This window comes from Fringilla coelebs (genome assembly GCF_963513975.1).
Source record: "Fringilla coelebs genome assembly, chromosome: 3".
Taxonomy (NCBI): Eukaryota; Metazoa; Chordata; class Aves; order Passeriformes; family Fringillidae; genus Fringilla; species Fringilla coelebs.
This window is the reverse complement of record NC_140030.1, coordinates 72766680-72792920: the sequence shown is the minus strand read 5'-3', so window position 1 is coordinate 72792920 and position 26241 is coordinate 72766680. Positions and strand designations below refer to the sequence as shown.

The 26241-nt window shown below is 41.9% G+C and overlaps 1 protein-coding gene across 1 annotated transcript in view; it reads left to right on the top strand.

Moving 5' to 3' along the window:
• Nucleotides 1-19902: 19902 nt before the first annotated feature.
• PGBD5 (piggyBac transposable element derived 5) overlaps nt 19903-26241 on the top strand; it is a gene marked incomplete at both ends in the record, with an annotated part of 59604 nt that continues 53265 nt past the window's right edge. The window contains one exon of the mRNA XM_084202503.1: nt 19903-20593. Within this exon, the coding sequence (XP_084058629.1) occupies nt 19903-20593 (691 nt within the window). The remainder of the gene's footprint in view (nt 20594-26241) is intronic.

Sequence of the window (26241 nt, the reverse complement as noted above, 5' to 3'; positions counted from 1 at the left end):
TGAATCCCACACCAAAGGGTTAAAAGGTGAAACCTCCATTGTGTGCATGAGTGCATGGTGGGGAAAATCCTCTGCTTCCAGTTCTGTAATATTTTCTCTATTCAGTCTTCTGTTGTATTTTTGATACGGTTTTAATAAACCTTCTAAATTTTTTTAGAAGTGAGTACCATTCCTCACACCACTCCTAGCATTTTCCAGCACTATCTCTGTCATGCAGGAAATTGTTGACAAACAACTCCAAGTTATGCAATACAAATCCGCCTGCTGTGCACCTCACGCTGTAATGCCTTTCATCCATTCACAGTATCAGTGTCTTTTCAGACAGATGCCAAATGGTGGTTGCAGGGGTGTTTTTTTTCATAGGATTCTGGTGTGAACATCTTTTCTTGGAACCTCTGATGAAAAAATGTAGATCTATAGCACAGCATGATCAGTTTTCTTACAGTCTTGCTTAGAAGAAAAGATTTTTTAAGACCTAGTGAACTGAGTTTGTCCTCCATGTTCTCCTTAAACATGCACAATTAAGGGAAAAGCTGAAGAAGCGAAATAATGAAACAGGACAGGTACTCTTAACAGACACATCAAATATGCCTGACTTCAAACTGAGGTGAAATCAGCTTTGCCTTTGTATTGCATCTTGCAGGGATGAAGGGATTCTAACCTTAAAATGACTGCAGGGCATCTTTGCTTACTCTACCCTGGATGACTTGGTGCTTTAGCAAGTACAGACAGGGCAGTAGCCAGCTGCAGTGATTGGTGGGGAGCAATAAAGGTGTGCAATCAGAGGTGCAGGGCTCACTCTTCTAGCTGTCACGTGATTCAAAACAAAGGGCCACATCTGCAGGTGATAAAACTAATTTCACTGTAACCCAAGGACAACACTGGTCTGTTTGCTTACAGGACATGGCCATCTCTCTTTACCCACACATTCTTGAGTAACGTACTGGAGACTATCACAGACTCCAACTCCCACTGCAGCTTTGACTTAACACTTTATAGTATGCCCCATCTGTACCCTTCAAAGAGAGGAGCAAACAAGTCAATACAGGCTGAGTTCTGGTTAGCGAGTTTCAAATGTTCCACTTTTGGATATATTATCTAGAAAAAATTCTACCTGTAAAGCCCACTGAAATGCTAAATTAAAGGATTTTTCTTTTTGATTTTTGACTCTCGATATTAAGGAATTGTTTTTCTTAAAATACTGCCCTTGATGAAGATTTCTTGTTTCCTTGCAACAACCCTTGTCTGTTTTTTTATAAAATATTGAGCTATAGCAGTCCCTCCACTGGGGAAGTTTAAATGTTTAATAAATATACGTAAACTAACCTCACCACTTACCCAAAGAACAGAAGAATGATTCTGTGTTTCTGGTTTTGCAAACAAGGATAGGATCCTGAATGTGCCAGTCAGTGGAAGGAGCAGCTCTGGTTGTGATTCCTGACTGTATCCCTTCCCTCTGGAAGATGGGTTCCTTACTATTTGTCTTCCTGCATGCTGCTGTGATCCCAGGCACATTTGTCATCAAAAGAGGGGTCACCTTCATGTCTAGCATCTCACAGAGCTGAGTTCCTGATCAGTCCAAATTTGCATCAAAGTAAAATCATTAAAAAATAACTTTTTTCAATTGGAATGTTTCCACTGAAAACTAATGGCATTTTCTAAAAACTGATCTAAATTCACTTCCAAGTGGAATTAATGCTTTAGCACTTAAGAGAGATATTTGGACTCAACCAGCTATAAAAAGGCAAGTTCTTCTCTGACCACTGCTGAGTAATTCATGCATCTAATTTCTAAATTGATTTCTATTAAATTACATACAGCTGAGGAAGTCAGAGAGCCAAAAAAATTCTGTTTTAGTTTAAAATCAGAAAGTCAAATTGGGAGGAGAATGAAAAATCAGATTTCAACACCTCTCCTCCATCAAATCAGTTGATCCAAACTGTGCTTGCTTGAATTGACTAAGAAAAATAAAGTTGTAACACATAATGGAGATCCTTAGAGAGTTTTTTATCAATGAAAATATATGCATTTAGGTAAGGGACTACGTGGAAGTAAATTCTCCTAAAGAGTTCTCATGTCAATTTACTCATGATTGAAAATGATAAAACACTTTTGCATCAAAGGACCATGGTGGATGACACCTGTGATGCATAATCATCAGCTTTGAATGAAGCTTTGGACAATCAAGGTAATTTTCAGCAAGCTGGTTTCTTGAGGAATAATACAGATTTATTCAAATTCAAAACTTTTTGCAGCAAAGTATCAGTTCTGACATTTATGTTTTACCCTTAAAAAATTTGAATTGATAAAAAAGTTTCAATGAAAGTATTTTTCTAATTACAGCATATTTCTATTATGTTTAAAGAATTTCCCCATGTTGTTTATTACTCCATGGTTTGAATAACCTAAGTATGAAAATTGTGTGGAAATATTTCAAAAGTTTTGAAACAAAAAATTGGCAAAAATGAAATGTCTTTCTCAAATTTCTTTCTTGAGAAGCCCAAAGAGGTAAATAAGCAACCTCCAAAGCCTACCAAATCCCAGTATTTCATCTCTTGGTCTATAGATAAAGTAAATTCTTTTATTTGTTTGTTTTTCCTTAAAAAATCTGGGTTAATATATCTGCATTTAGCACATAAATTTGTTTCAAAACACTGACTAATATTTTTTTTCCCAAAAGACCCTGATTAAGTTGTGAAAGAAACCAACATCTTAAAGTTCAGCACCACAAGGAAATTACAGATGGTGCATCAAGCCCATGAGAGCCTCTCTAACAGAAGGGAATGGGCCTGTAGTTATGAAAACACAATAAAGGTCTAAAAAAAAATCCTGTGTGAATGCCATGGGCTGTTCTCAGCCCTCCAGCAAAAATTAGCACCAGGGAAATTTCTGCAGCTGAAAGCCTCAAGCCCAGTCTCAAGTTCTACTCTTAAATGTTAACATCTGTGGCTATATTGTATAGTACTTCCAGAAGGTCTCTCACTGAATAAATATGATCCATCAATAAATAACACATTACTTTTTATGTTGACCTGCAGCTTCATCTGGGTAATTAGAAGATGAGTTTGTGTCATTCAAGCATCTTCTGTTCCAAGGTAGCATCAGGTCACTTCCACCCCCTCGTGCACACTGGCACATTAAATCCCCATGAAGTAGTTATCATCATTTGCATCTCTCTTCTAGAAACACAAGGTGGCCTGAGGCATGTTCTTCCATTGTTGTTTATCGGTTTATTGGTCCCAAGAATGCTAACTTTTAAAATAGAGACACTTCAATGGCAAGTGTAGATGACAATGACATATGTGTTCCTGCTATGACCTTCATTTCTCTTAGCTTTAATACTAATTCTAGTCACAACTGAGCAGCTCCTCTAGCATTGAAGGGGTGAGAAAGGCATAGCCAAGACCGAAACAATCTTCATTTGCAGCTGCCCTCCTCGCCCTGGCACCTAATGCGAGTATGTTTTGTTTTCTATTTGTATTTGTATTCTCAGCATCTTTAACAAACAACATCTGCATGCAACTCTTTGTGTTGTTAGGAGCAGCAAGATGGCAAACACACAACACAGACTGTCCCTGTGGGTGGAAAGGGCTTGCCTCTTCCCGAAGGACCTTGATCCAGCTGCAGCATCCTGGTAACTGCATCGATTTTCGAGCCGCTGCCTGGGTTTCAGTAGGATCAGATAGGATCCTTCCACACTGTCCTTGTGCCAGGGTTTTTCCTGAGAGCACAGGTATTCCCCACCTCCCTGGACTGTCCTCAGAAGATGGATGATCCATGCCTGCACAATGACAGTGCAGTGACAAAATGGCCTCTCAACTCCCTCACTTTCCTTTGGATAATTTGTTACTGTCCTTGTCTGTTTAGGGATGCATTTTATAGTGGCAGCTGATTCTTTGAAGCTTAATAATGCAGCCAAGCTGCTTTCTGACATTATCCCAACATAATCACTGTAATTCCTTCTGTTTCCAATATGGGTCAAGTTTTCCCAGATTCAGTAAAACGCTATTTTTTAGTAAGCATCATTCATCTTAGGGTGTATTAGTCTGTTTCATTTTGGTAATGGGTCTCTATAATTTTTTGTTTGCTTTTTCACATTTTCCTTGCTCCTTTATTATCCTATCACCCTACAGATTATTAAAAAGCTGAATCGCTATTAAATAATGTAACCATATGCAGAAATTTCTTTGCAGTTTAATTTCCATTCTTTCAGGATTCAGAATTCTTGGAGCTGAGCAAAGAAGTGAGTTCTGATTTTCAATTATAGGCATAGAAAAGAACAGGAAATAAAGGCTCTCATTGTATTCAAATCTGAAACTGAATGGAAATGGAAATAATTTTAAAAATAAATGGAATAACAGAGATGGTGTAGGGTGCAGAGGGACTGGATATTTATTCTATGGCATATGATAACTTTTCGAATGTGGAAAACATCAGCAATATTGGAGAGGGAAAGAGGCAACTGTAGGTGTAAGGGATTGCACTTTTCTTTATTATTAGATGTATCTGGCCCAGTCTCCAAAATGAGAGAGGTGCAAGTCAAAGTGATTTGCAATGAGAACATTAAAAATAAATGCTAACCATTTTCTGTGACTACAAGTGGTTTTAGCCCAGAAGGGGCCTCTCAGCCATAAGCAGAGGCTCCCCAGCAGATGAGGGTCCTACATGTAAAGACTTGGTGCAGAAGAAGCAGTTTTTCAGAAAGTTCCAAATATTTGCAGACAGAATGCATGATAAAAATTGTCCTGGTCTTCAGTATCTTTTGATGGGTAGTAAGAAGCTGCAAAAAGATGTTGTATTTTCTATTTTAAAAAATTGCTTAAATAATAAAAGCTTTAATTCTGAATTTAAATGTGTTTATATATTAAATACTTTGTTCTGATTCTACTGAAACACTTGATAAAGTCCAAAGATAAAATATCAATATATTTAGTACATGTACTGATAAATATAACATATTGTTAATATTTTAATGAGTCAAAATTATGTGAAGGAAAACAATGCAACCTAAATTAATTTATCAAAACAAGACAAACCCAAGACATTTATGTCTGTTCTCTATAATACATGTGAAAAAAATTGGCATATTTCTGTGAAATAAGGGGAGGGGGAAATCACATTTTTAGGGAAAATGGGTATATAGATAGTTTTGCAGGTAGATTTCCAGCAGACATTTTTAAAAACCACTCTGCTTACTGTCTGATGACAGTTGAAAATTTAGCTTATACTGTACAAACAGATGAATACTGAAAGTAATCACAAGTAATTATTATATATTATTTATTCTTACTTGCATGCCCAGTGCTCTTAGAGCTCCATAGACCCAGCAGAAGGAGCGGTGTCTTCCCAAGAGAGCAGCTGGAAGACTTTGATCTGTGACAAGCTTTCTACTCCTTCCAATAAAATAAATATAGAGCAGAGGTCTACCTTCTTATGTTCTGCAGAGAACTGTCAAATAAAATTAATACAACCCTTGTCTGATTTGACATTTTTTGCTGGGTTGGCCTAGAAGAAACTTTTGCCACACTGAAGACCATTTCAGGATGATGTGATTTCTCACACTGATTAAGTCTTTGACATGACTTCTTGAGGGATCACGTCTTTTGAAGGTAACAATTTTATGTAAGTGTGCTGTGATTTCCAAGTGTATCCATGTAGAAAAAAAGGGCAAGCTCCTCAGTATCAGGGACAGCAATTAGGGTTGTGAGCTCCTGGAACAGCAGCCACTGGCTTTTAGTTGACTTAGAAGACAACTGAAATCAGAATACGAGATGAAGTTGCTATGCAAGAGGTGATTTTAAAAGTAGTCAAGGCATGATTCAAATAACAAGTGAAGTGGAAACACAACTGTCTTAAGGAAAAGAAACCATTGAACTTTAGATTTTCCCTAGAATTTTATTTTATGCACTCCAATTCATGGAGGCCCAAGAGACTTCATAATTTCTCCGCAGTCTCTGCCTGTGTAGGGGAGCTTCTGCAAGCGTAACGGCCTCTTGATCTGGACACAGACAAAGTCTGACCCCAGGCACTGCAGGAGATGTAGGCAGACTTTTTCTGCTGTTTCGCTGCCATTTGTAATTGTGTATGTGTGGCCAGTGCTCCAAGGTATCAAGAAGTTCATCTCCAACACCTGTTAAATATGGAAGCTGGCAGGGTTACCAGGTCAGACTCATCCTACACAGATGAACATACACAGGGAGCAGAAATACTCGGGTTTGCTGGATGCTTTAGCCTGTTCCAAGCATGTCCTTTGGGTGCACAGTGTGGCCTCAGGACTGAGCACCCATCAGCCCAGTCCAGCTGTCCTGCATGGAGCTCTGCTGAGGCTCAAGCACGTACTGCTGCACCAGTGCAGCCCAGTGCTTCTCAATGCTTAGGGACAAGAACCACGGAGTTGTCTTTATTGTTCTCTCCACAGGGAAAGGGGGCAGACTGCCAGCAAGACACAATTGGTTTTCCTCTTGTAAGATTTTCTGTCTCTGGTGCCCAGGGGACATCATCAGGAGACTGCAAGGGCCATTCCTTATCTCTGTGCGAGACCTCCAGTGCAGTAGTGGGACAAATCAGATGCTTTCCAAACCCTGGGGGAACCTGCTGTAATTCTGCATTTTTCTGGAAAACAGTGCAGTGTTTGCTTTTGTTTGGAAGAAACTGCTTCTTTCCACCGTGACCTGTTTATATAAGAGGGCAGAATAAACCAGTTTCCAAAGATGCTATTATTTTCTTCAGTGCTGGCTCCCTTCCCCCATTTAGGTCTGCTTTTAATATACTTTTTAAGTCTGCTAATGAGTACATTTATCACGTTTTCCAAATATTCTTTTGTAATTCACTGACTTAACCATTATGGAAATTGCTACATTATGCTAAACAATTATTTTAAGGCAAAGATATATGGGAAAAAAAAAAAAGACATTTATTTCCAATATAAAATTGTTCCTTTTTCTTCAGGCTTTCAAAATCTTTTTCTTTCCTTAGATTGCAAAGTAACCAAGAGTAACTACCTAAAACCAAATCAATTATTTAATTAAAAATAATAAATGAGGAAAAACAAGATTTATAACTAGAGGGAGAAACCTTCCAGCCTTCATTCTGTCTAGTAACATTTTTACTAAACTAAGCAGGCTAAAACAGGTGAATTTAGACATTCTTGGGGTGAACAGGGAAATATAAATACCTCTTTAACCAATGGTCATCTCCTTGTAAGGGACTAAAAGGATTAAACTATTCAGATTGCATAAAGCAAAATGTGCATCATAATCCATAAAGGCAAGAAAGATTAATGATGTTTGGAGGACGTGAATTTTCACATGAAATATTCTAAGACAGAACTGCTGGAAGCCTCTTAAGGCAACAATGGCCGTAAATTCCTATATTTCATATAAATAACCTTGCTGTCAAGAAACACAGGAAAAATTTTAATCAATTAATTATTTTCATCTTTTCACAATTTCAAAAATAACAGAAAGGGAACTAGGGACTTGTCTTCCAGTTTTGGATTTGTTGTTAGTGGAACTGCGTGCTTAATACAGGCAGCAGTGCAATAATCAGAATGAAACTGTTTATCCCACCAGCTGCTGACATTCACTCCTTGCCTCCCCCATCTTCCTAGGCTGCACCTGGGCCCCTCTGATAACTGGTCCCTGGTGTAGTTGTGTGCTGAATAGCTACATCATTTCTTCTCTCACCTTTTCATCTCCTCCTGTCTCAAATGAAATGTCACCATTTTCACAATGGTGGCATTTCTATTATTTTCTGTCCTCATCAAGAATTACAATAAATGCTGTTATTCCTCAGTGGTAATGTCTACTTCATTCAAACGTGAAAAGAGAAGTTGTATAGTCCACATCTTGGTCATCTCTTACCTCTCACTGCAACTTGGTTCTCAGTAGCTTCCTCTCATACACCTACCTGTTCTTTCTGAGGAAGAGCTGAGGAAGAAAAAGTTTGCATTACATCTTTTCCTATGATTATACGCACCCTTGTTTCCTTTTCCATACTTTTGTCTCAGCTTTTGCATGAGATTAAAGCACTTCAGTGCTGAAGTTCTCCACCTCATTATGCTCTAATCAGCAACTATTATCCATGAAAGAGAAACTGATTATTTTTCTGACTAATTCCAGAAAACCACAGTTCACTATTCAGCATCCATGAAATAGGAAAGCAGAAGGCAAAAAAATAGTAAGAAAGGAGTAGAAAATAGAAACATCAATAAGTCTTTGCCAAAGTCTGCAATGCACTCACACCTAGAAAACTTCATTGAGCTTTGATTAATCAATGTTTAAAGGGATATAGTGAAACTAGAACAAATACAAAATTATATAAAATAATATTTTAAAAGTATGTAAATGTATAAATTTATGTTTACCACAGAGAAGATGAATGAGAAATAATTACTAACTTTTTCTCATAGTACAAGAACTGAAGGACATCAAATGAAATGATCATGTGACAGGTTAAAAAAAAAGGAAATACTTCACAAGCTGTTCTTAAATTGTGGAATTCATTGCCACAGAATGCTGCAAAAGGTGTTGAGAAATCTGATAGCGCAAGTTTGCTCAAAAAGGAATCAGAAAAGTGATTGGAAATAAAGCCTATCAAGACCATTAGACAGAAAGGTGTAGTTGCATTTGTTCTTGAAAATTCCTAAACATTATCATTCTTATTTTGCTTCCTTCCCTCTTGGTGGGATCCCTTTTCTTTTCCTCTTTCCCTCCTGAAGGACATCATCCCTACTGTAATCCTCCCATGTCCTTCACCCCTTTCATAGGAATTCCTGGGTATTGATTTGTCCTAAAACTACATCATGATAAGACTTATACTTTTAGTGCATAAATCTTCTGAAATATCAACTGGTTTTCCTAAGGTTTCATCCTTTTTTAGCATTTGCACACTGCTGAGAATACCTCCAGGGATGAAGAAAAGTGACTATATCTTCCAGCTTCATAATATCATGCCTACATCTCACAGATTTTCTTGTGGTAGCAGAGATCAATATGAGCAAAAATAGGAGAAAGAAATAAGAGATGGATGGGTGCACTCTACATTCAGCATTGATCAGGGGAATGAGTTTTTCTTCTGAGTTAATGCAGAAAAGGTGTGACAGTGAGGGAGATATCTCAAATCCTGACCAGAAGAGCTTTTATGGGAGCAAGGCTCCGTGCTCATGCCAGAGAGGGATGCTTCTGATGGAAGGCACAAAAACTACGGCCCAACATCTGTCTGATGACGAGACATCCATGTGACAACAGAGCGTGGCATCTGGCACTCTCTGTCAGGCAGCCTGACACACCCATCATCCAGTGGCAGCACTGATCTCTGAATTAACAGGATGGGTGTGCACCCAGACACTCCGAGCTGGCTGTCACTGTTGAACTACTCATCCAGCCAGGAGCTGGCTCTCAGCTGTGCCTGAAGTGTCTTCCTGAAAAAATGTGGCAGAGCCTTTGTGAAGGAAAAAGGGGCACAGATAAGGTGGATCTTGTCAGTGTCTCATGGGATCCAGGCTGCAAGCCGGCATTTTTGTGCTGCTTCCCACTCTGCACACAAGGCAGAGGAGAGGACTGACAAATGGAGGCTTCCCCAGCATGCTCAGTATAAATCTCACGGCCAGATAAGGCTAATAGGGCTGAATATTATTGAATCACTGTTACCGCCCCAGATTATCTGGCCGAACTTATTGATTGATCTCAGTACCTGCTGCAAACACATATCCTCATGAACAAGCAATCATTCACTGACACGGCAAATTATAAACACATTTGTGTGATTAAGAAATAGGCAGAGTTTCCTTAATATATGAGTGCATCTGTGCCAGGCTCTTTTTGGTGGTGCTGTGGAACAGATGAAGAGCAGTGGCCATAAACTCAATCACGAGAAGTTTCAACTCAACATGAAGAAGAAGTTCTTTACATTGAGGGTAGCAGAGCACTGGAACAGATTGCCCAGGGAGCTCGTGGAGTCTCCCTCTCTGCAGATATTCAAAACCCACCTGGATATTTTCCTGTTTCACCTGCTTGAGGTGACCCTGCCTTGGCAGGGGCTTAGACTGGATGATCTCCAGAGCTCTATTTTGTGATTCCATGATTTTCCACAATTACAAAAATTCATATGTATGCCCTTATTCCTAAAGAAGTGCTTATATACAGTCAGCTATTTTGTCAAGAGTCTTTACTTATTATTTTCTCTCAGTGGAATCAATGTCTCTTTACTTAAGCCACCAGACAAAAGGTGCCCAGTACTGAACACATCTGTTTAACAAGCTTTGTAAGATAAATCTTGCAGAATATATATTTGGAAGTACATTTTCAAGAGAGCTGAATGCTCAAGTTTTTCTTTTAGATTTCAGCGTGCTTTTGTGTGTTTCAAGATCAAGGAGATTTATGGGATTTGAGCTTGCTGAACTAGAAGAAAGGGGAGAGTGTTACAGCCAACAGCTGACAATTTGACCTCTGCTCATCTTTGTAGAGTCTTTGCTTGGAAAAAAAAGAGTTGAAATAAAACAAAGATGGTTTAAAAGTATAAATCCAGCTACTTTCATCATACAGTATATTTGGGGCTATGAAATCACTGAACATTCAAAAATAAGCCTAGTAAGTGTCCTTGGAAAATAATTATATCAAATTATTAATCTGCATTAAACAAATTGGTTTGACTTGTACTGCAGCTGCCTGCAGCAAATACCTACTTTACTAAGAAGTTCAAAGCTCCAGAGTAACATAATTTACATACCAGTCTTTAAGTACTGCTAAGACTAATTGTCTTTGGGAGAGGGGTGTAATACTCAGTGTGTTCCTGAGATATCACCTTGTTAGTAGGTGCTGAAGTAGTTGAAGATATCCAGGATGCAAAAGCAGATGGGAAGGTTTCCTGGAGAAGACAGTGTCAGATACCTAGTAGCAGTAACTGAGGATGGGAAGAAGTTATGAACCAGATTTTGCCTTCTTTCTAGAAGGTAAAGACATGGGTTGTACAGGAAAATGGAGCCCTGGGAATGACAGTACAGCATTACCCAGGGACATTGCTTGGTGTTTCAGTGGCTGTTCAGACCATGCCTGTAATTGCAGTACAACTTGAGAAGGAAGGCTGAGTCAACAGAGCAGCATGATTTCCCCTCTTTAATGGGTAAGGAATCACAGTCAAAAGAGAATGTTCCCTCTCCAATTGCAGCAATTCACTAATAAGGAAGACCAGAGGGAAAATCAAGCCATGAAACATTTTTTTTTAAGAGTAATTACTATAAATCCAAAAACCTACAAGATATTTTTTGTTCATATAAGTCAGTCAGTTCCTGATTCCTCATTGCTCCACAAACACTCACCAGGGAGTGATATTAATTTGTGATTTTTTTTTTTAATATTTTGAGCATGGCAGGGGGAAGAGGATTTTAAAAAACCCAACAAAACAAAAGAGAAAGAGCAAGCCACCATGGGAAAAGACTCCTAAAATCAAGTGTCCTACCAGGAAAACCTTACAAGACAGATGAAGTCCATGAGCCTATTTTAAGTTGAAAAACCCCCCCTGGTCCTGATGAGACAGGTGGGCCAAATGGGAGACAAACCAATTCAGGGCTGTGTGTAAAGGAAATGCAGGGGACCAGTGTGTGTCCTCAGCCTTCAGTCAGCAAAGGAACCTCTCATCTATGAAAGCACATTTCCCAGACCATAGTTGTGCAAAATGGAGAAGATGAAGGAAAATGAAACTGTTGTATAAATCAGGAGAATATCACCATATTTCCTTAACTTGTTTGTGCAATCTCCTCCAGAGACTTATCTCACACATAAAATATTTTGAAAAGGCAGGTGGCCCAAGTGAGGAAAGGTTAAACAGACATTGTAGTGCACAAATGAACAGTTTGACAGCAAGCAGCTGCAGTATTTTGTGTAATATCTATCTTAAGCTTCAATAACTCATCTGGCATTCAGAAGTGTTTCTCTTTTATACTAGACCCCATGTTACAGACTAACTTTGAAAAAGTAATAATTAAATACCTGTCAAATATCAATGTCCCTCTAAGATTTAGTAAACCCTTTACTCACTGTGGTTTTTCACCTGCTTCATGAAATTAGGCAGACTAGGACATGACACATGAAGCACAGATAGATTTATAGTGTTAGCTGAATTTCCATGAACATTCTGCTGCTTTCAGCAGACATAGCTTTGCAGGGAAAAAAATTGTCAGTAAAACTGTGCTCCCCTAGCAGGATTTGGGGTTTTTTTGCATATATATAAAAAAGAACATGAAAAAAGTGTTCCTTGTCCCGTTTTGGAGGAAGCAGACAATGGGCAAGGCTGATACCCTGATGTCATAGCTGCCTATTCCAATCCAGGCCAATGTGTTCTGCTCGATTTTTGTAGATTTCTGATAGCTGGACAATGCTCTGGTGGAAAAACCATGGAAAAATCTCTAGACAAACTACAGCTTGAGTGTTTGACCAGTGACAGAATAAGCATAAGGACAGAAGTGATTTCAACAAGTAGTCTCTGATGATTTAAGAAGAGCAATCCCCAAGCTGAGCCACTATGAGACCTTCCAAGGTCTGAGAAATGGACTGCTCTGCCATGAAGCCTCAGTGAGCAGGAAGCAGCTCCCTAGTGTGGGACAATGAGCTGCAATAAACTGAGATACAACCAGAAACAGTGGCTTTATAGCTCTTATATTGGATTTAACCTCTAGGTTGGTGCTGTCAGGAAGAAGAGAAGCAGTAGCTGGGGCATTGCCAGCAGCAATGGTGATCCATTCAGTGATTCACCGTGTAGCAATGGCACGGCACACATGGAAGAGAAGAGCAGCCTTCGTGGCACACATGGAAGAGAAGAGCAGCCTTCATGGCACCCATGGAAGAGAAGAGCAGCCTTCATGGCACCCATGGAAGAGAAGAGCAGCCTTCATGGCACACACAGAAGAGCAACCTTCATGGCACACATGGAAGAGAAGAGCAGCCTTCATGGCACACACAGAAGAGCAACCTTCATGGCACACATGGAAGAGAAGAGCAGCCTTCATGGCACACATGGAAGAGCAGCCTTCTGGCTCAAGGTTGCTGCATCTGGTCACCAGCACTGCCTTAATGCCACTCAGACCACGTCATCTCCCTGGAAAATAAGGGCTCAGAATAGGATTCCATCATGTAACAGGGCTCTCACATTTTTTTAAGTCAGTTGGAGCAGGCTTTTTAAGTAAACTGTTTAGCTTCTTTTGAAATTCAATTGACTCAACTCAAGGTTGCCAAACAATGAAAAAATATAGGAGTTTGTCAGGGCATGCCCATCTGAAGGAAAGCAACAGTCATTAACCAAACTGCCTAAGCTACACAAACAACAAAGGGAGAATGTAAATCTGACGTAAGAGCCATTTTGCATTATTTCTTTTGGTTTTGTAAAATTATTTTCAGCATTATTTAGTGGAAACTTCTGAAAGTGCATTTCAATTAATAATTTTCTCCATCTTGCAGTACCAAAAAATCTGATTTTTATCTTGACAACACTCTTTGGAAATATTCCTCTTTTGAATCCTGACTGCATATTTGGAAAAAAACTGGCAGGCAAATAAAGCCATTTCTGACAGAAGTTCACAAACATTTTTTCCAGATGTTTTTTAAATATCCTATTTCTAACAACATTACAAGCTATTTGGAGACCTCAGCTCCTAGAATTGGTAGTTTTCTGTGGTGCAACTCAGAATAGAAATTCCGAGTGTGCTGAGCCAGCAGCCAGTTCCATGCCCTGAAAGGACCACCTGATGGGCCAGATCCTGAGAGCTGGGAAGTGTTTGTACATTTCATTCACTGCTGCAGCTGTTCAATTACCCTCAAGAGCAAAACCCACTTATTTTGTGATGGCTGAACATTCAGCCTTTGCTTGGAAAAAGAAGTTATCTCCCATGGGGGGACAGATGTCAAACAGAAGGTTTTTGTGAGATTAACAATTATTTTTATTAATGAAAATAATCTGTCACTCTTCGTCCCTGCTTCCTCACACATTTTCAGTATTGCCTCCTTTTATGATCAAAGTTTGACTTCTGAAAGACTTCATTTGCTACAGCTAATTGAGACCTGATCTATTTCATGTTTGCACTGATTGAACAGAGTGGGTAAACTCTCCTAATTTAGTGGTGACTAACAGACACCTGCCACAGTCTATGACTAACATTACTCTGTTTTTGTGGGAAGATGGGATTCCATTTCAGATCCTTAAGTGATTCAAATCACCCTATAGAGAAGATATTTTGACTCTTCAGCCTTTTTTTTACCCCTCTGGAAAGAAACTGAATCCCATAAAAAAATGTGATGAAGCAGGCTGCTTTTAACCAAAACTTAAATGAATCTGTTTGGTGTCTGATGAAATGCAACAGAGTATGAGTCTAAACTCACTTTGCTAACCTGTACTGCTTTGCAAGGACTACCAATTTCAACAGGATTAAATTGTCTGACAAATTACTAGAACAAACAAAAAAAAAATAAAAAGGAAAGAAACAATCAAACAATCTCTTATGAGAAGGTTTAGCACAAGTTATTGATGGGTTGGAGCCTATTTAGATAAAGCTAATCAATGCATCAATACATCTTGGCAACTGCCAGATGGGGTACTGAATTTCCTGGTGGCTTTAAAGGCCATTTTAGAAAAACATGCTAGAAACCAGAATGCACTTCCCCATAGAGAAATATAGTGATGGTAGATAATAAAGATAAACAACTTGAGGAATTGGTTTTGGGCACTATGGCTCATCTACCTACTCATGGGTTACGTTTTCTGCCTCCAAGAAGAGGTCTTCATAATGTTATTGCATATTTGCGGCCTCTTTTCAATAACATCGTATCCTAATTTTATTATATTATTATTCTAAACATTAATGTTTTAATAATAATAATAATAATAATGTGGTAATTTTAGGTTAAACATCAATTCTTAAATATTTATTGTAGAAGATTAATGTTTGCACTATTTAATGATTTCGCCACTATACCTCTGTGTTGGAAAAGTAAATTAACAAGGTGATACTCAGAAAGTATGATCACATTCTGCAGCTAAAGAACCCTCTAGTCTGAGCTGCAATGCCAGTGTAATCTGTGGAGGAAATAGAATACAGCTGTACCCATGCACCCAGGCAGGCACCTGACTTAGCACCTGAGGCATCCTTCAAGAAAAATCTCAAGAAAGCAAACTGGGGAATCTGCAGACCAGTGGTGATAAAGCAAGGATGGCAATGGCAAAGCAAATACTATGCATAACAGCAAACTAGGAACCAGCCTAGCTGGGATCCTCTTCTCTAGTCACTTCCTTCATGTGTTTCCACAACACAGCTTTCCCTGAAAATCCTATTATGTTTTTACTGAGCTAATGAACAAATACAGGATAGGATATGAAATATCCTGTTCATAATACAACTTTTGCTAAACATGTACTGGGCATGCACAGGGTGTGGTTTCCAAAGGCTCTTATTCTCAAAACCAAAATTTTTCATCACTGAAGCACTGAAATTTCTCTCCTAAATTTTAAATTTCAGTGTACTTTTGCTTCAGTATTAGAAGAGTCAAAAAATCATCTCCCCCTCTCATACTATAAGAAAAAAACATATTTGTTCCATTTCTCTCATATGAAAACAGCAGCTTGCTTTATTCCTTTATTTGGGTCAGCATCATACTTGGGAAATGTTATACATCAATCCAAGAAATAAAGGGTTCAAACATTACAAAGCAGTTGGAAAATAGAAAGCAAAAAAGAAATACCTAGACAAGCATTTTATTGTATTCATCATGCCATGTGCTGTAAATTCTTAATGAATTTAAAAGAAAAAAAAACCACAACCCACACGTATTATCAATGTTACTTCCAACAGGAGAGTTGAAGGGTGGATGAGAAAGAGCTCCATGACAGCCTGCATGGAGCAGTGTCCTAGGCAGGGCAGGACAGTGGCAGATCAATCCCTTCTGAGCTGCTTTTCCCTGTGCCACACAGCAAGACATGGAACAGAAGCCTTTGTGGAAGGTGTGCAGAGCATTGTAACAGGACTGGCTGTGGTCATAGAGATTTCTTCCCTGCAAAGCAGGGACACCAAACGGCGATGTACTTGAGAACCAGACTGATCCATGATCTCTGCCAGGGATGGGACAGTCCCTCCCTACCCTCTTCTCAGGGGCTTGGGAGGAAACAATCCACTGGCTCCAATTCATTATTGTTTTCAGTCTTGATTAAGCTTTTTGCCCAAGTTTTTCTGTTCCTCTGAGGCCATGCAAAAATGGAAGAGGGAACTGAAGCCTATTGGCCTCACTCTGGATAAGCAACACAACTGACTCTACAGACTCCTTTTAGTGGAGTGTTGAGATGGAAGACAGTTTGAAATTCAGATTACAGGCTGCACTTTCAGAACCAGGGATTAGAAAAGAATAATTTTGTATTCTAATGAAATATTATTCCATATTGGCGTATTTGTGTTATGAAAGGACCAAGCACACACCAGGGATTGGGTCTACAAACTCTATGAAATCAATAGAAAGTGAGGAAGCCTAGGTAGGAGACAGAAATGTCAATATTCTGCTGGATCTAGGCCAAGGTTTGACAGTGTAAATACAGTGGAATATAGCACAAGACCCTTCCTCAAAGAGTTAACTATGAAAAATAAGTTACTGAGAACTGAAAAACACAAGATTTCCCACTATCATAGTCTTAACCATGAAGATTGTCAGGGTCAGAAGGAGTGTGCAAAAGGTGTCTTTGCTGTTGCAATAGAACCAGAAAACTTCAAGGAAAATAACACCAAACATTTTCTCTGTAGACAAATTAAAAGGAGATCCACAGGTTGCCATGGCTACAAAAGTCCATTTACTCCAGTAGTGTTTTCTAGCAGCTAAACACAAGTTTAAGTGATTCAGGAGAAAACATAGCTATGTTTATAACGTTCCATTAGGTTTATATAATTAGATATTTCAACTGCAAACCACCCCTGGTGATGGTTTTCTTGACTGTTCATAAAAACCCAGTGGACTTATATAACCATTTTTAGAACCATCCATCATATCTCTGTGCCTCTGCAATCATTTGGGATCAAATGACTACTAGCATGTCATACATGGCAATTTTCACAATCCAGAATAGTCATTTTGGGTTACAGTAATCCAATCAGCACCTTCTGTGGATGGTCAGAGTAGTTCATATGAAAAGCTAAGTCTTAGACCGTAAGGCAAGCCAAAACCTTAGGCATGCAGTGCTTTGTGGAGCCTCTATGGTCCTGCCCCAGAAAAGCAATCTTCCCATGCATGCAGGAGAGACTAAAGCAGTTTCTCCACTTGTAGGACAGGCAGAAGAGGGACTTGTCATTGTATAGGCTATGCTGAAAGAGGGGAAATTTCCATCAACAAAACCTGCATGTGTTTGCGTAGCAGCAGACTCCATCATTAAAATGTCATGTTGGATTGGTAGATGAAAGGGTTAGTCCCACCTCTCTCCATCAATGCAGCAGTCTCCTCCCAGAGCTCTTGTATGCATCACTCTCTTAAAAAAATGGAAATTGACATTTTGGCCATTAGGTGGGACGGTTCTGGCAGTGTGCATCAGCCAGCTGGGATGGGAGCCTGTTTTTGGCACAAAGCAGGCACGAGCTGGAGACATTATCTTTGCTGCAATCAGCAGCTAGAGAGGGCTACGTGGGTTTCTTCGGTCTCTGGACAGTTCCCATCCATCTTTTCCTGGGAGTCCATTCTGAAAAACCTCTTTCTGTCCTGGGCTTTGGAGCAGTCCTTCCAGCTGTTGTGTTTCACAGAAAAGAATCAGCAAATTTGAAGATATTTGACATTTGAGACATGGATGGTGTCCATCCATGGACACTTCCATAGAACCTGGATGCCCAGGTGAATTCTATATCACCTGGATGGACGCCTCCATTCATGTAAAAATCAAAAATTTGTTTCAATGTCCCTACTACATATGTCATACATACATGTCAGCATATTTAAAATGGCTTTTTCAGTCTTAAAAACCATTGTGTGTGAGGTCAACAAAAGCCATCCCTATTTTTTTTTGTTTCATGAGAACACCTACAAAACAGACAACATTTATGAAGAGGAGTCTGTGGCTTTCTACATGCCAACCAAGCAAAGAGGATTCGTGAGGTTCAAGATAGTCAGTCACTCATCATTACCAGCAAGAAAGATTCTTATGATGTCAAATCATGCCTTCCCATCACAGTATTCTGAAGACACAGGGTAGCATGGATCAATGAAAAGGGTAGCTTGGCCTACAGAGCTGTGATTTCTGGTGACCAAGGAGATCAAGCCAGTGCAATGCTCAAGTCACAGGCTAAGTTGGCTGAGCTTGCAATTAAAAAAAAGTTTGTATATAAACATACTGATTTTTAAAATATAATCAGTAAGACAGTTTTCACATTTTTGAAAGTAGAAATGCAACCTAAATCTCATCCCTCAAAATACACTGGGCCTTCCTGTTTATCTAAGGAGGCAGAAGATGGATTTTTTCATCTGGATTTGCCTGTATACATTATATAGAACTTTAAAGTTTTAATGAAGCTATTGCAACTTTAAAATATCTGAATAGAACATAAGGTTGGTCTTTTAAATACCTACACAGTCCAGCTTTTATAATTTTCAATGTTGTGCTAGAGTCCTTGAGAATCATCAGAAGGTCATTAATCTTCCTTTTCTAAAGACAGAAACATTCAGTGTTATAAAATTTGTTAAATCTGTAGCACTAACAGACCTTCACACCAACCTGCACTGAAAGTTTGCATCAAAATTGCAAATAATAAACTTCACTACCCCCCTCGACCCCCCCAAATCCGATTACTGTTTATTTTGAAAGCAGTGCTGTGAAAGGGTAGGCTCAATAGCTGCTATTGCTGTTGACAAGGGAGGGAAGGACTGTCGTCCTAATGAGTGTTTGTACAGTAACCAGCACAGTGGGATGCCCAATAGCAAATAATAAACCTTGATCAGAGATTTCAAACATTCCTGTAACATCAGAGAGACCATTCTGACTGCTGCACAACCAGGGGCATCAGCTGCTGTATGAAATCCTTAGATTACTCCAGGGATGCTTCAGAATCATGTTAAACTAACCCAGTCAGGGCACGGGTGTTTTCACTTCTCTCGTTTTTCTTGTGCATGATATTGCTTCTAAATCGGTGGCGATTTTGGAAGAATGGTTACTTCACTCTATACTCACTTGAGAAACCAAAGTATGCACTGGAGGCACTGAGCCCCACACCGGCAGAGAGCTGGACAGGCAGGAGCACGTGTGTGTCCCCTAAAGCCAGTCAAAGTCTGCACGGAGCCCCAGCCGGGTGGTAGAGCTGGACAGGTACCAGGTGTCCCACAGCCCGCGCTCCAGCACTTTCCCCACTTTCCTCCACGGGCCGCCCCGGCGCTGGAGCTCTGTGCCCTACTTTGGGGCAGCAACATGACGGTCCCCACTGCTCACGCTGTCCTGCATGACGAGCAGTGTGGCCCGGCCACGCTGTCGGGGCTCGGACCCAGCGGGTTAACACCTCGGCGCTCTTCTCCAGCCCTCCCGGAGCCCTTCACCCGCTCCCCGCACGGCGGGCTGGCACCGAGGCCAGCGCTCCTGCCTCTGTCCTGCGCCGCTTCAGCACCGCGGCGGCGAACAGCTCCGGCCAGGATCGGGGGCCGGGATCGGGGGCCGGGCCCGGACACCGGGATGGGGGCTGGGACCAAGGGCCAGGCCCGGCGCCAGGACGGGGAGAGGGAGCGGCGCTGGGCTTAGAGACCCCCTCCCGGCGTCGGGGCGCAGCGACGGCCCCGCGGCAGCCGGCGCTGTGGTTTTAAATGGGCGGAGCGGAGGCGGGCGAGGGGCGGGTGGGGGGCGGCCCGCGCTGGCCCGCGGCGCCCATATAACCCCACCTCCCGAGCGCGGAGTGCCGCGGCAATTGGCTGGATGTGGTACTTGGAGATGTTGAGCTGGCTCCTTCCCCCCATGTCCCTGCACACACACAGGGGCGGGTGGTGCGGGCGGGAGCGGGAGGCAGGGCTCAGCCCCGGTGGTGGCGGCGGCAGTGGGGCTTCCCCTACTCGCTGCCTGCCCGCTGCCGTGCCCGAGCCGCTCCTGCTGCTGGGCTGCTGCCTGCGGCCGCAGGACCCGGCCGAGCCGGGCCGAGGGGAGCGCGGGCGGCTGCTGGCGGCGGCCGAGATGATGGCGGAGGGCGGCGGCGGGCCGGCGCGCAGGAAGGCGCTATCGCTGCTGGAGGCGGCCCGATCCCGCTACGAGAGCCTGCAGATCTCCGACGACGTCTTCGGGGAGTCGGGCCAGGACAGCAGCGGGAACCCCTTCTACAGCACTTCGGCCGACTCCCGCTCCGCCGCCTCTTCCCAGGACGAGGACGACGACGAGGAAGACCAGGGGCGCCTGGCAGTGTCGAGCCCGCGGAGCAGGGCGGCCCGGCGCCGCGCTCCCCGGGCGGCGGCCACCCCGGCGGAGCGGCGGCGGCAGCGGCAGGTCTGCGGCAGCAGCGCCGTCCCGGGCGGCCCCGGCCCTATGGAGGAGGAGGAGGAGGAGGAGGAAGCGGAGAGGGGGGGATGGACCCGGTCGCTGCGAGACGTCCCACCCCCTCATTTCAAGGATAGCAGCGGTACGAGGAGAGCGGGCTGCCGGGGCCAGGGGCGGCGGGCCCGGGCGGCGGTGGGGATGCTAGCGGGGGGTGCGCGGAGCGGTGCAGCCACGGGAGAGAAACCAGTACACGGGCCCGGCTGCCGCTGGGGCTGCTGCCCGGCGCCGGGCCTCGCGGTGGGAGCATGGCAGGTGCCTCCTGCCCGGCCCCTTCCCGGGAGCGGCCCCGCCGTCCGGCCGCTGGTGTCCAGGGCCGGGCGCGCCGGTGCTGAGAGCCCGGCCGAGGCGGTGAGCGGGAGGGCGAGGAGAGGCCGCGTGTGCTTAGTCACAGGCATCCCCTCCCCGGCGGGGCTGTGGCGGTGCGCCGGCAGCGCAGGGTGCCCCGCGGAATGACACCCGAGCAGGGTGGGTGTCCAGGCCCCCGCTGTGGCTCCGCTCCCGTGTGCGGCTGGCTCCTCGTCCCCACTCTCACTCAGGAGGGGAAAGCCGCTGGTCACCTGCCCTGCGCTGTGCACTTGGACTCTGGGATTGGGACTGGGATTCCCCCTGGCTGCAAGGTTTTCCATGCAGCCGTCCTTAAACTTAACCCCCCCTTGCATGGCTTTTGGCCAGAGGGAATATCAGGAGAGTGATGAAATGACACAGCGCGACCTGCAGCAGCAGTGCACAGCGCGGAGATCTCCGTGGAGTGGCTTGTGTGGCAAGTTACACCGCTGGCTAGCCGAGGGAGCCATTATAACATATAATAGATCTGCAGGCCTTGACAGCCAAGTTGACCGTGTAGCAGAGCGGCAAGGCTTTGCAAGAACAGGTTAATGGTTATGAAAAGCTAGGATGTGAACTTCAACATGTGCATTTCAGAATAGGATAGGATGATTGCTGTCAATTGAATTGACAGTTTGCCTGTCCTAAGGTTGCTTGTCTTTTCTTTTTTTCGGTAGTGTTTAATTCCTTCATTTGGCTGTTAAAAGTAAATGCCAAAGAGTGTTGCTGCACCCAGTGTAGTGTGCCGAAATTTGTGCAGTGGGGTAGGCAGGAACCTATCTGAGGAAGCAGCTTTGGATGGTTTGGGAGGAAGGTGGAGCTAGCACTGGAGCCCAGAGAAAGTTCAGTTGTGCTTCTGACAAATGTGCAAATAGGAGCTATGTTTGCCTCTATAAATAGCTGAACCTTGTAAAATGCTTGAAAATCACTGTTATGTGCCTCTGTAAAAACCTCCTGAGTTCTAGTGAAGGTTCTTAAGCATACCTAGGATGACATTCTGGACTATAAGCTTCATGATATAGTGATATTTCAGCATTGATTATCATTTAGCTTATCTGCCTTTGATGGCTTATAATTTCATATCATTGCTTTATAGTAATATCCTTTTTAACACAGGCAGAGCTGGGATTAGTGCTTTAATACTGGTTTGGAAAGGAATTGGATGACCTGTTTATTCAGGAATTCATATTTCCTTTGAACTAAGGGAGTCAGATTTATGGTTGACAGGAACAATGCAGATGTCCCTTGAGGAAGGTGTATAGATAATGCTGTGAATATTTCCTCCCACTAATAGATGCAGCAGAGGTTTCTTCTGCCCTTTAGTTGTGTTGATGGTGATGATGATGATGATAGATGCTGCGTGCTCTTCATACAATGGTGATTTGGTTTGGCAGAAGTTCAGGTAGTGTCCTGATTTGATATGCGGGAAACATGTACCATCTGTGATATTTTTATTTTTGACTACTTAAATTGCAGCCTGTGGAAACTACTGCATTGTATATAACTGGGCTCTTATAAAATCTAGTTTGTACATTGGCTGGCTTTAGGCCTTGCAGATATCATCATAGAGTCATGCTGAATGTACTTGTGCTGGCACCATTGTGTCAGAATGGTGTCCAACAAAGCAACAAAAGTTTGTGTCTATACTTGTTGAGGAAGAGGTCTCTACTGAGGTGCTTTGCAGTGACAGCATGTCTTTCAGCCCCTTTTGGAATACAAGCAAGAAATACAGTGTTAGACAAAGCACCAAGAAAACTGTATTCTCATTTCAAATGTGTTGGATGTAAAATTCTTTCTTTCTAGGTTCTGAGATTAAAAGGAATAAGTTTGCATGAGACCAAGATAAAAATTACCTTTGGTTAGCACTAAAACTTTAGAGCATGGCCTTTTGATCAAAGTCTCAAGGTTTGCTTAGGGGAAAGTACTTGACATCATCTGATGCCAGGAGACAAATGTCTTATGAGACTTCAGCCTCATTGATGCTGGAGACAAATTCTTGAATCACACTAGGATCAACCTAGTGTCAAGCTCTTTGGTTTGGGAGACTGCCCCTTCATGAAAGGGAGTGTGTGGCAGAGGAATAAGTTTGAGTTAGTTATTGAGTGAGCTAAAGCTCCCAAGAGAAAAAAATAGAGCCACTTCTAAAGCTTGTAGCCTTTTAACTACAAGTAGAAAATACTACCACTTCCCTTTTTTCTTTTCAATAGATTGCTTATTACTTTGCCTTCCCAGCCTCAATATTAAACTTATGTCTTTAAAAAGCATTGTATCCATCTCCAGAATGAATCTTGAGCACAGACAGGCTAACTGATACTTCATCCCAGAAATACACTTGAGACCCAGATATGCTGGAAGCTGCTGGCAATATGTTAGATGGTTGAGTATGTCCTCAGTCTGCAGTCAGTCACTGCATGTATGTGTGGTGATGCTGCCTTGCTTGTGTGCAGGTTCTGACAAACTGGGAAAGGTCTGGCTTAACTTCTGTGCCCGGAGATAAATGACTGGCATAGCTATGCAACACAGTGCTGTTCGTGTCCCAGATTTTTTGTTTTCTGCCTCTTCTTCAGGGATCTCCACTTCCTGTTGTTCCTTTTCCATTTAATAAAAATAGTGGGTGCTTAGATTCCCTGGGGGGAAAAACCCACCTCAATGTTAATAGCTTTAGGTGACTTCCTTTGTTGAAATCCAAAATAGCTGTTAACTTTAACATAGAGGTTAGAACAGATGGCTTGCTGCCACTTTGTGTTGTTTCCTGTTTAACTATTTTGCACATCACTCTTTTAGTGGGTGAGAAAATTCTCAACCATATGATTTAATACCCTGATTTTTAAACTGGTAACTTGTAGCACTGTGTAATTCTAATGAAATCAGGTTGAGGAAACCAGTGTCTGTCACAAACATCAAGGCAGTAATATAAGTTCTGAGGTACTGGGATGTGGTTAATGGATATGAGGTCTTGGGGTAGTTGCTGAAATGCTTTTCTTCACAAAGAGTACCTGGCTACAGCAGGTCCATGGGTAGGTCAACATGTGTGTTTAAAAAGATGTCATCCATGATCAAATGCTGGATCCAAGCTTTTTTGACCTAGTTGTAGAGTGCAGAAAGAATAAGAGAATGAATTGCTGCTGGGATAGGGAAAGCATAATTGAAAAGGAGAGAGAGAGAGCAAGCAACTACTATTACAAGCCAGTATGCCAGTAACTCAAGATAAGCCCTTAATTTCTGGTCCCTCCTGCCTCAGACTTAATTGGTGTGCTCTTCCTTTCTTTAGGAATGGGGTAGCTCTGAGTGGTGCTTTCCCTTGTAAGCTCAGTAATCTTGCGAGGAACTGTTGTTATAATACACTTGCTCTTGTTTTTTTGGGGTCTTTGGATGTGTGAATATCCTGGTATTGCTGCAGCTGGATGTTCCTGGTTTGGGGTAGTTTTCTTCCTAGGATCCAATGTGTCCTATATCCATGTAGTTCAGCAACCAGAAAATAGGACCTCAGATGTAAGAGCACTTCTTACTGTTAGGATGCCATGTTAGAGTTATGTTTTAGGGTGGCAGCAATAGCAGGGAAATCTAAGCAAAAGTTATTGCTTCTGTCTTTGAGGACTTCAACATTTAGTGCTACTGTTTCCTTCATTTTCTATGCCTTCCAAACCCTCTTCTTAAGCCTAGAATTAAAGACAAAATATTAAGAATGTTCCATGCTGAAAGAGCATAGCAGATCCTCTTTGAATTGCATTTAGACAGTGAAAATAGCTTTTATGAATTTCCAGAGTGTTTCTCTGAAGCAGTGTGCCATAAGTTGCCATCTTTAAAGAACATGCTGCTGTACAGCGGAATGCTCTCAGGACGGAGCTGCTAAGACCATGTTCAGCAATCTTGACACCCTGAAGAAGTTTAAGCAAATATTTAAAGTAGTTTCTAGTATTTTCTGTTCCCAAGAGCATGGACAGTCAGATGGGAAGGCAGCATTCCAGCAGCAAGGAGGCTGGAGGAGGAGCTCTTGGGTCAGGCTGGGCCAAAAAAGAGTGCCATATACATGGTACCACCTAACAGTGCAGGAGCTCTTGGTTCAAATCCTGAATAGAATCTGAAGGCTTTCATCTTACTAGATTGATGTCGATATTTGAAAGTTCTAGAGAAAGAAAAGTATGAATGCTACTTAGTCACTTATGTCAGATTCTGCTTCAGAAATATCTGGCCCAAATTTTGTGACTCTGAGCGGATAAAGTGATGCTGATATACTTTGTTCTTATTTATGTCATCAGAGAACTTAGCTGCTTTTGACTTGTGTAACCATGGGAAATGTTGGGAAAGAATGCGTATTTATATAATCTGCTCTTGCATTCTATGTAGAAGTTACTTATAATGACAGTATCCCAACACTTTCAGGAAAGTATGATAAATACATCTCAAAGATGTACATTACTACTTTGCAAAGCTTTTACAGGATGACTTAAGGTCTTGAAGTTGTGCTAAATAAGTGAATTGTGCAAAGGCTTTATATCTCATACGTCTTAGAAAATCTAGATGTGCTTTTCAGGAGGTTTTAATGGCTTTAGAGCACATTTTCCTGCTTCCATTGTCACTGAAGAAAGCAAAGTGCATATGACTGCCTTATTGATTAAAAAATTTAGTGCAGCTTAGCTATCTTGCCATGTTCCCTTGTCTCTTTTGCTCATACCTCTGCCTTAAACATACATTTGGGGAATAACTTGGTATTTAGATAGACTTTACAGGAAAAAAGAACCAGCACTTTTTTTCCCCCCTGCTTTTAAAAAGAGAATCTGTTTTAGTCAGTACTTGAGACAGGAAAATCTGTAAGTGCTGCAGATTAAGGTCTTTTCCATAGACACCTGCCTAGCCTTTTACAGAGAAAAGGCATATTTGCTCCTAGATCTGTTACTGCATAAAATGAATGTTTTCTCCTTGTAGGTACCGATGGGGTCATTTAAAGTAGATCAGTTCTGACAGCTACTAGTGTCCTTTAGTCCACATCTCAGAAACAGGACAGCAAACAGCTTCCATGTCTGTCTGTATACCTTTAAGTCAGCCTAGAGAGGAAATCAGCCTCTCTGCTTAGTGTAATGAGGATGCTAATGGTGGAGTTGACTTGCAAGCTCTGCATTGACTGCTAAGTCACAGGAAGTTATCCTGGATGCCCTAGATTTAAAAGAAACTGGAAATGTCTCTTACATGTTAGTGTTCATAAAAGAGTTTTGCTTCCCTCCTGTGCTGAAACTTCAAAAATTTTGGAGTAGATGGATTTAGCAGTTTGGAAATACAAGGTATTTTAAAAGGGAAGGTAATCATGGATACAGTCATACATCCTGACTAGAGGTAATAATCACTGAAATACCTCATTCTTTCAACTACTGCCAAAAATTGGGCATGTTATTAGAAAACAGACAGATG